The sequence below is a fragment of the Theobroma umbraticum genome, unplaced genomic scaffold (assembly GCF_002168275.2).
Source record: "Theobroma umbraticum cultivar Fairchild unplaced genomic scaffold, ASM216827v3 scaffold_81.0, whole genome shotgun sequence".
In the NCBI taxonomy this organism is placed as follows: domain Eukaryota; kingdom Viridiplantae; phylum Streptophyta; class Magnoliopsida; order Malvales; family Malvaceae; genus Theobroma; species Theobroma umbraticum.
In genome coordinates, this window is record NW_018397268.1 from 1,764,721 (window position 1) to 1,775,428 (window position 10,708).

The following is a 10,708-nucleotide window of genomic DNA, read 5'->3' on the forward strand; positions in this document are numbered from 1 at the left end:
CATTTGCTGCTGCATAATGGAACTTTTCTACCTCTTGGGTGTAAGCTGCGCTTGTTTTTAGTGCATCAACACACTCAGTTTATCAGGTCCAAATTTTGCAGCCAAATCGTATTGGTATTAGTTGGATTTGCAACTGTATTTTTGTTTATACAGGCTTGATTCTTAATCACCCAAGGAAGGAGAGGATGCCATTGCCATTGATTAGCCTGCATCAAGAGAATGCAGCCAGACGAATTTTACTCAGCGAGAAGGCAAAGGTTCCTCTTTCTTCTCTTGAGCAAAGCACGTTTAACAAGTGTTGACTTCTGTCTTTGGTGGCATAAAAATGTTGAAGCACCTGCTCCTTTCAAACCTACTCAATTCAGATTGCAGCCCCACCAGGCATGCTTACATAGTTACATGAGGCTTTATTAATTACAACATAAGAGGATAGTTCAGTTCTGTTCTTTGCATGTTTCTGTGGCCCGGTTTGCCAAGTTTCTTGGAAAGCTTTCAAAAAGGGAAGAACAAACGATCAGAATTGTTCAAAAATATTATACCCATTAGCCTTGAAGTGTTAAATGCTGAAAATTTGAACCTCGAAATGGGTGCCATAAGCCCATGTGCCATGAAGAAATTCAATATAGGAGATTGAATATGAAAGAAAAGTACTTTGGTATTTCCATTTCACAATGATGTATTTATAGTACTAAAATTAAATAATAAAATAAGTTTGAAATGTAAATAGTTATATATAAGATTTGAATATGTCATTCTTTGTACTTGTCTCTTATTTTTGAATTGAGCCGTGTCTACATATTTTTATGTCATCATTTGTGCTTGTCTCCTGTTCTTGGATTGAATTTTATCTGTATGTTGATTGAGCTTTATATGCTTGTTGTTATGACGTCCTTAGCACTTGTTTTGAGTTTTATCTGCATGTTGTGTTAACTGACTAGGATGACTCGGACAGGCTCTTAGGATGACTTGGACAAGTTTTTGTTGAGAGTGAACCAAATTCCCACATTGCTTAGTTTCAGAACAATATAAGGCCTTATAAGTTCAAAGGTGGGGGGTCTAGCTTGTCCCTTCGGGGACATCCGATAAAATTGGAACGATACAGAGAAGATTAGCATGGCCCCTGCGCAAGGATGACACGCACAAATCGAGAAATGGTCCAAATTTTTTTCTGATTTTTCCCTGTAATTTCTCCCATCATCCATTCTGCAGTCTCAAAGTCTTCCATCTCTTTCTCTGTCTGGATCTGTTGATTATTCTGCATTTTTACAGGTCTCTTCCATCTCTTTCTCCGTTTTCTTTTCATCTTCATGCTTATTTTCATGTTCATTTTGATGGGTGTGGTCAATAATTGTTATACTTCAGATGTTAGAATATGCTAATTGAGTCTGGATCTGTTGATCTTTTTATGGTGATTTGCAGGTGGTCAATTCTGTGTATCATGCCAAAATTTTTTGTTTTCCCTGGAAATTAAAGGGCATGGTTGATCTATGATGCATGATGTGTTCTTCTACAAACTGATGCTGTAGCTGCTATCTATAAACTCCCACTCTTTGGGTGTTCAATTTTCCTTGGGCGGTGTTCATAATATCTTGATGCAGTTAAGTGTGTCTGGAGGTGTAAGAGGGGAAAACAGTCCCAGAGGTTTTGTTTGCTTTTCTTACATGTCCTGCTTTCCTGAGGTTTTCTGATGGATTCCTGGCTGGGGTCATTTGTAGGCTTTTGGTGTCTTTTGATTGCATTTTCCCGTGGATTGAGAACTTAAATGCTGTGTGATGTTTTGTTTCTCAGGGCTTTGACCATGGCTGTTTTTTGTAAGTCGGTCTTCTGGCAGTTTCTAGACTGAAAATCTCTCGGTTGAGTATTGCTTCTTTTGTATGTAAAGAGTTCTAGATGCAATGAATCTTCTTTAATTTTCAAAAAAAAAAAAAATTCCTTGGTAGAACCTGGATTTATGATACAGGAAATGACTTCTCTTACTAATCTATGTACCCTTTTTCTTATTCTTTGTTTTGGTAGAGATGGTGCTTGAGTTGATATGGTCTTTACACTTGACTCTTGAGCTGAATCCTTATAAATAGTGCTTAATTGCTTATATTTGCTAGTCATTAGTGCTTGTCTCATGTCCTTTTATGCTATAGAACATAAGGAAGATTCAAGGAAATGATGTATAATGGAAATAGAGAAGTGCCCCCAAATTGATCAAGTCTTCTGCAGCTCCTCTAATTGGTTGCAAAATTATGTTGCTAGTCAGTAACTTGGAGCCAGTGTGAAGGTTGAGACTAAGAGGCTGAAGCTTCTTTAAATGGCAGCTAAATCCTTTGTATCAACGATTCTTATAATCATGTTGAATCCCCTGGAAAGAATTTGCTGCATGATGGAACTTTTCTACCTCTTGTGCTGAATTCTGTCTTGTTGTCCTCTGAAACGAACTCACCTAATAATGGATTATTCCCGAGGGCTGAGTAGCTGGAACAATTTCTATCTTTAGAATAAGAATTTTATTTTTCTTTTGAGATTAATGCTGTTTTCATATGAAGGAAATCCCATGCCTTATAACTTGAGAATAATGGGTTTTTCAAATAGATTGAACTGTCTTGATATTGCATCCCTGGAAAAACCCATGCCTTATAACATGAGATTAATGGTTTTCATATGAAGAAAATCCCATAATTCAGTCAGTCATATTGATTGAACAGCCTTAGATGCTGTAACCCTGGAAACATGTCAATGAATATTTCTCTTGAATTCATGCATGCAGCTGTAGTATTTGGCCACAAAGATGAGTAGAAAGTTGGAGGAGGTGAAACAGTGCCATGTTCTTGCAACTCAAATGACTGTTAATTCTGAATCTTGGAACTTCAAAGATTGAGTAGAAGTTCTTTCACGTTGTCCGTGATTGTACAATGTTATGCAACATACCTGAATCCAAACGCACAGAACCCGAATCCGAATCCGGTCGATTATGGAATATTTGCTGTGACGGAGACGGCGTGGCGTCGGTGCGGCACATGGGGCAACTCGAATGAGAATAGAGCCACATATCAATGCAGGGTGCATGGTACGAATGCAGGCATTCCGGCAACGTTCTCAACTCTTCACCCTCTTCGAACTGAGACAAGCAGACCGCGCACATTCCGTCGTCATCGACCAAGCCCATGCCCTTTTGGTACTTATGGGCCGGGATGAGTTGGGCTGCTGAAATCTCCGAGCTTGGTACCGCCGACATTTCATGCCTAAAAGAATGTTGCGGTTGCCGACGCCGTGCTTGTTGTGGCCTTGGGATTTGGGTATCACGGCGGCACCACCCCATGGCGATGCAATGGTAGATTGCTACCACCAAGGCTGCCGATCCGATGCCCATTAAAACGACGGACAATTTGGCGTTTTCGAAACCGTAATCGCTTTCCCCCATGGCAGAGAATGAACCATTAAACAAAAAACTATGCTCGGCGTTTTGGATACTAAGAAACATTTTTTTTTTTTTTAAAGGGTGCAACACGAGGACTACTAAGAAACATTTGAATTGTGTTGGGCATTGCTTTGGCGATGAATGCAAAGATTAGCATTGTCCTATGAAGAATATTATAATATCAGTGAAAATTACATCAAATCATTCACAAAGTTGTAAGGAGAATTGGATTGATCAATTTCCTTGATAATACTTAGAATTCCTTTTTACTACATTTGCTAATAATGTTATATTGCAATTATTTTTAGGGTACATGTAAAAGTTTTGGGTTTGAATTACATAAAATGGGACATATAGTATTGGAATTTATTTCATGTGTAAATGTCACGAGATTGTACTTTCAATTCAAAAATATATTAAGAAATTCTTATGATATTCTATTTCATGGACTTTGTATTTTTCATGGAAGTCGAAGAGTTTGATAAACTCTAATATTATTTTTTAAAAATCCGTAATTTTAATTCAAAAAATATATCTATCAAGTGGAGGAAATTTTGATATCTATCTTATCTTTGTAATACGGATCTTTTGTTTTTATGCAGAAGAAGCAATACATTATCCAATGATTTTTTTTTCTTTTTTTTTTCCCTCTTTCATAGTTGATAAAGCAATTAGGATGCCAAATGCATAGCTTCTATGACTTTACAAGGAATTTAAAAGCTTCAAATTGTACCAACAAGAATTTAATAATTGAAATCAATTGGAAATTATTCTACATGGATTAATAAAGAATAGGGTCAAAGGATTCAGCTAAAATGGAAGAGGGGATATCTTCAATGTTCCATTGAAGCCAAACATGAACCAAATCCATCCATTTTGTTGGTAATCAGATGTGGCAAAAAGAAAGAGGAAGTTGGGCCCCTTTTTTGAAAGCTTTTTCTCAATGAATTTGAGCTCAACTACTTATAAAAGTGAAAAGGATGGGGGAATCTTCAATGATGCTTCTTTTTGAATTATTATTCATTGTTTGATTAGCAAAAAGCCAATCACTTATCAATTCCATGGACCAGAAAAAAAAAAAAGAAAAACCCAAAGATAAGGTCTCCAAACTGGAATAACCTGAATCTCAAATCAAAGCAGCCTCTATTTGAGACTTTTTCCTTTTCCCTTTTGATAAGGAAAACTAGAGATATACTTTTTTAATACAATTTATACCCTTTTTTTTATTCTTTAGGTTCAATACACTTTTGCTAGTGGACAGAATAATGGTTGGTCACCAAAAAAGAATGGAAAGAAAATGGGGTAGGAGGAAGCTTTTTCTCTTTTCTTTTACCTTTTTTTTTTATTTGGTTGAAAAGAATAAGAGAGAAGAAGAAGAACAAAGAGGTTTTGATCATACTATTCCATACCTTCAAAGTTTCATAAATAAGAAAAAAACCTATTAAAATTGAGAATGCATAGTTTAATAAAGCTATAATATTTTTAAAAAAATTTGAATTATTTAATTAAAATAAATTTTTATTCTTCAATTACATTTAATCAGATCCATGTACATTTATTTTAGAGTCAAATAAGTATTTATTATTAATCATTGATTAATTATCATTAGTTAAAACATCACTTTAATTATGTTATCATGTAATATCAATATTCAATATAACATGTCAACACATTAGGATAACCCCATATAACATAAAATGACATTGAGTAATGACAATTAGTTAATGGTCGATTATAAGAGCTTTTTTGATTTAAAATAAAAATATAAAATTTGATTAAACATAAAAAATAATAATTTTTTTAAAAAATTTCATGAATAATTTAAGATTTTTTAAGTATTATGTCTTTAATAAATAAATTCAAACTGCAATCAATCAAGTGAGAAATTAAAAAAAAAAAAAGAAGTCTCCCTATTTTAAGCCCGGATTGAATTTTTATTTTCTAATTTATATCTTCTTATTCAACCAAATATAATTTAATCTCCATTTTATTTCTATAAATGTTTTTTTTTGTGTCGAAATAATACAAATTGTCTTTTTGCTACCCTGAAAAGCTTCTGCTTTCATTGCCTCTCCACAATTTTTCCACTTAATAATTTATAAATAATTTATCATGTTCCAAAAAGAGAATAAAAAAACAAAACAAAAATTTTGTCACGTTCTAATGATATGTGCATCCTAATAAGCTTTGCATAATTAGAATCTTTATTTTAATATTATAATAATGTCACTAAGGAAGAAACACATTAAAAAATTCAATTATGAGATAATTAAAAATTATACAAAATACTAATCATATAATAATATAAGAAAGACAATGAAAAGAGGAGAGTAAACTAGTTTCAACATTCATGAATTTATTATACTTAAAATTGTTGTTTGAATAATATAATTGCATAAAGCTTGTCAATGAATACTAGAACTATATTTAATTAATTAATTTATTTATTTATTTATTAAGTTGTCTTACATGAATGAACATAACCCACACAAAAATTGATGGATCACTTTGAATATTTAAAACTTTTCCACATATTGCATATGCACGACATCTGTATGAATTGATGAGATCATTGCAAAATTATTTTATATATATATATATATATATATATATATGCACGTTTTATCTATATCATAGATCTACTTGCACATTTCAAGTCAAAATTTATTTTTTAAAAAATATATTTATTAATTATTAAATTTAGATTAAGATTAAGAGTTTTGTAAAGTTTTAATTTTATTTATCTTAAATTTCATATGATAATTGTTTATACATATTTACGAATATGGATATCGACCGATACCTTATAAAAGAGTATGCAGGATTACCTACTTTGATTACGTAGGATTATGATATTTTATAACTTGATTTAAGTAAATTAATTAATTTATATATGAATTATAATAGACTCACCATTTTAGAGTTATATAACATAAATAATGTAGATTTATGGCAATTATTTATATATTAGAAAAAATAGAAAATCAAATAACCAAATTTAAGATTATAAGTTTAATTAGGTAAGATTTAATATATTTTATTTTCTCTTTTAATTCTAATTGGAAAAAAAAAAGAAATCCTTAAAATAAAAAAGGAAACTAGCACGTGTCTAACACGTGCTCCAAAATACACGTGCTCCTCAATTAGTATTTTGGGGGCAGTTGTTTGTACTTTCCCAGACGACGTTATAACACTCTATGCCACTGTTACTCTTATCAGATAGAGGGAGACGCCTTGTTTGACCGTTGTTTTTCACTTCCCAGTTCAATCCAAACAAAAAAAAAATTGGCCGTCAACGTTTCCGTTAACTAACGTCGTCAATTCTTAACGGTCGCCGCTGCCTCCTTCATTTCCATATTCAATCCGTTTTCTATCTCAAAGGGGGGATCATTATTCAAGCTCTCTAATTTCTCTGGATTCAAGGCCTCTCCTTTTAGGTAATAATAATGAAAATGAAATTTCTTTTTATTTTATTTTCTCTTATTTTTTTTAGGGTTAGGTTTTTTTTTGTGTGATTGATTTGATTGCTTTTCAATTCTGTTCTTTTTGCGACTGTTAATATTCGGTTAGATTTTATTGGATTCTGGTTCATGTGGAATCTTGGGTTTGCTCTTTTCTTTTCTTTTCTTTTTTCTCTTGTTATATTCTGTGTGGTTGCTGGGAGAAAATCCATAGAAAGTGAAAATTTTGAATCTATAATTGTTTTAGGGTATTTTAGATCTTGGAGAGTGAAAACATTAGCTTGACTAGGCCTTGATATAGGGTTTATTTGTCTTGTAAAAGAAGCATCTTTTTCGTTATTCGGAATCCATTTTCTTATGGAAAATTTGGGATTAAATTGGGTGTTTTTGTTTCTTGTAATGGAATTTATTGGATATGAATATGGAATTTTTTATTGAGTGGAGGTGTTTTTGTTGATGTTTTTCAGGTTGGTTTTTTGGGTGTTAACTATGTACTGTTCATGCTCTTGTCGGTTTTAGTGTGAATATGGTTGATTGATGAAACTTTGTTGGTATTATTGTGGTGGGGATTGCACCATGAAGATATTTACGAGATTCATCAGTGGTTTTGTGGATTGATTGATTGATGGATCTACTACACTGCTGGTTTTTTCTGTTGATTCGTGAAGATGTCAATATGGAACTTTTGTTGACTGTTAGGGGTTTGTAAGTTACATATATAGGCGAAAAGAGAGGAAACCGTGAAAAGAGCAAGGAAAAAAGAATGGGGGAAGCTCTTCTCACTACCCTGACAATGGAGAATTATCACCCATCCACACTTTTGTCAATGGATTCGGGTTCTTTTCCACCAGATGAATTCGAGAGAGAGGTGAACAGACCTATGCTGCTTTCTCAGCCACCTGATATCAATCTTCCGCTATCTTCTGAACCGAGTCCACCTCCACTGGCATGGAATGATTCATGTGACATCTTAGATGTTAGCCTTGCACCTCAGACTTATGAGTCTGAGGCAGTTGTCAATATCCCAAAAGTGGCTAAGAAATGCATCAAGCGTCTTGATAGCGTATGGGGTGCTTGGTTTTTCTTTACTTTCTACTTCAAGCCTGTTTTGAATGGGAAGTCAAAGTCTAAGGTAACTAGGGATGGCAATGGTGTGTCTGGGTATGACAAGTCGGACTTGCAGCTTGATTCATTCTTAGTTCAGCATGATATGGAGAACATGTATATGTGGGTTTTCAAGGAAAGGCCAGAAAATGCACTTGGTAAGATGCAGTTGAGGAGTTACATGAATGGTCACTCTCGGCAAGGGGAGCGCCCATTTCCATTTAGTGTGGATAAGGGTTTTGTCAGATCTCATAGAATGCAGAGGAAACACTACAGGGGTCTCTCTAATCCTCAGTGTTTACATGGGATTGAAGTTGTGCCATCACCAAACCTCTCTAATATCGATGATGAAGAGAAAAGGAGGTGGACAGAGCTTACGGGCAGGGATATAAACTTCTCTATTCCTCCTGAAGCAAGTGATTTTGGAGCTTGGAGGAACCTTACCAACACAGAATTTGAGCTTGAACGGCCCCCTGCTCCTCTAAAGAGTCATTTAAATTCCCACCCTAGAAAATTGCTTAATGGTACTGGTTTGAACTTATCAACTCAGCCATTAGAGCATAGTAATGGTGATGGGATGGATGCATCACCTGTTTGCAACAAGCGGAAAAAGGAGTATTTCCGGCATGGAAATGATGAGGATCCTTGTTTACCTAATAATTTGCATTCTAACCGAGTTTTGGATATGAAAATTCATCCAGTCGAGCCAACATGGTTGAATGAATTTAGCGGGGTAATGAAGAATGTATATGGGCCCGTTACAGCAGCAAAAACAATATACGAAGATGATGAAGGCTTTTTGATCATCGTCAGCTTGCCCTTTTCAGATCTTCAAAGGGTGAAAGTTACTTGGAGAAATACTCCCTCACATGGAATTGTAAAGATATGTTATGTGAGTACAGCCTGCATGCCATTCATTAAGAGACATGACAGGACATTTAAGCTAACAGATCCAACACCAGAGCACTGCCCTCCAGGGGAATTTATTAGAGAAATTCCCCTTCCAAACCGCATTCCCGAAGATGCTAAACTGGAAGCATATCGTGATGAGACAGGAACAATGCTTGAAATTATTGTGCCCAAGCATCGTGTAGGACCAGAAGAGCATGAGGTCCGTGTCTGTCTTCGCCCCTCCCCATGGAGTGAACGAGCATTTATGGACCTGGAGGAATCCATAGTTTAATACATGTAAGGTTGTTAGAGTGGTTGGTGCTTCATTGTTTACTAACCTCATTCCATAAGGAAATCTGTGAAATTAAAGCTGCATTTTTTTTAGATTACATGGGTTTTTCTTCTCATACCTTTTATAATTTTCGATTTATCTTTAGATCAGTCCGTGGTGGTATGTGGGTTGATGATTCATCATAGTTATTGACAATTCATCTTTATTGACTTAATAACTGCTTTACATATGTGGGTTCCTGTGAATTTAACTTAATTTGTGAACTGTGAAATTAGAATTTTGCGTTTTCACTAGGCTTGAAAGGTTAAGTATTGCTTTTTAGGCATGATAGATTTTGTGTTCTCTTTTTGAGAATGGCAAGTATAATATTTCTTCTTCTTTGGAGTAAGAGGGAATGAAAATTGTTTAGTTTGGTACTGCTTGCCGAAGAAGCATTCATGTTCTCATGTATATCATTCATAATGGTAAACCATGGTTTTGAACAAGATGAATGAAGCTGCCTGGTTTTTGTTTTATATGTGGGAATGAAGGCGCCTTAATGTAGTAGGGTGATAGAAAGTTTAATGAAGATTCTTAGCTGTTGAAATTGGCTTTGTATCAAAATCCCAATTTGTCAAGCCAGCCGTAGTTCCAGACTGCATATGTAGTAGTAAGATCCTCACTTAAAATGTTAATTCTATAATCCAAGTTCCCGTTCCAGGATAATGTCGTAGATTTCTCGGGGCGACCACCTTCTTCTAGCCTTGTTACTGTGCCATCATGTTAATTCTATTAGTAATTATGAATTATGTACTTTGTTTCTCATCATGTGGAGATGGCTAGGGACAAGAGACTTTAGAGATTAATTTATTCCTAATAGATATTCTGTAGCAGTCCAAAAACAATTACGAAAAGCTAGCTAAAAGGCAAACATAAGCAAAGTAACTCTACATGCAAAGTTAAGATGTAATGTAACGCATTTATCCGATCCAATTACGTAAAAATTGGAGATTGTATCCATATAAAAAATAAACATAGAATGAAACATAAACGCATGAATACCCAAACAATAAAATTTCTAAAAATAGCACGTAGGCTCAGGACTAAGCAACTTAGTCAACTTCTTCAATTTTGGGACCAGCACCACTGCCGCCAGCTGGAGGAATATCATCAGCCATGCCAGCACCACCCATGTCAGGACCAGCTCCCTGGTACATCTTAGCTATGATGGGGTTGCAAATGCTCTCAAGCTCCTTCATCTTGTCCTCGAATTCATCTGCCTCAGCTAGCTGGTTGCCATCCAACCATTGAATAGCCCCATCAATGGCATCCTCAATCTTCTTCTTATCATCCGGGGAAAGCTTTGAGCCAATCTTCTCATCATTGACAGTGTTCCTCATGTTATAGGCGTAGTTCTCCAAAGCATTCTTCGCCTCCACCTTCTTCTTGTGCTCCTCATCCTCGGCCTTGTATTTCTCTGCCTCTTGGACCATCTTTTCAATTTCTTCCTTGGACAACCTACCCTTGTCATTTGTGATTGTAATCTTGTTCTTCTGGCCGGTAGTCTTGTCC

General features: G+C 35.0%; 3 protein-coding genes and 1 non-coding gene across 4 annotated transcripts in view; 2 read left to right on the forward strand and 2 right to left on the reverse strand.

Moving 5' to 3' along the window:
• Positions 1-1,063: 1,063 nt before the first annotated feature.
• On the forward strand, positions 1,064-1,166 carry LOC149526620 (U6 spliceosomal RNA). The gene has a single exon (XR_016351830.1). It is a non-coding gene; the product is annotated as a U6 spliceosomal RNA (small nuclear RNA).
• Positions 1,167-1,422: 256 nt separating this feature from the next.
• Positions 1,423-3,786, reverse strand: LOC110425540 (RING-H2 finger protein ATL52-like). Its single transcript, XM_021440452.1, has one exon. It carries the CDS (start codon positions 3,470-3,472, stop codon positions 2,882-2,884), a length of 591 nt encoding a protein of 196 aa, XP_021296127.1. The 5' UTR covers positions 3,473-3,786; the 3' UTR covers positions 1,423-2,881.
• A 2,904-nt stretch (positions 3,787-6,690) lies between these two features.
• On the forward strand, positions 6,691-9,254 carry LOC110425576 (uncharacterized). Its single transcript, XM_021440486.2, has 2 exons — positions 6,691-6,846; positions 7,338-9,254. The coding sequence occupies exon 2, from the start codon at positions 7,634-7,636 to the stop codon at positions 9,155-9,157; it is 1,524 nt and encodes a 507-aa protein (XP_021296161.1). The 5' UTR covers positions 6,691-6,846; positions 7,338-7,633; the 3' UTR covers positions 9,158-9,254.
• An 849-nt stretch (positions 9,255-10,103) lies between these two features.
• HSP70 (heat shock protein 70) overlaps positions 10,104-10,708 on the reverse strand; it is a 3,791-nt gene continuing 3,186 nt past the window's right edge. The window contains exon 3 of the mRNA XM_089785066.1: positions 10,104-10,708. Within this exon, the coding sequence (XP_089641192.1) occupies positions 10,249-10,708 (460 nt within the window). The 3' untranslated portion in view covers positions 10,104-10,248.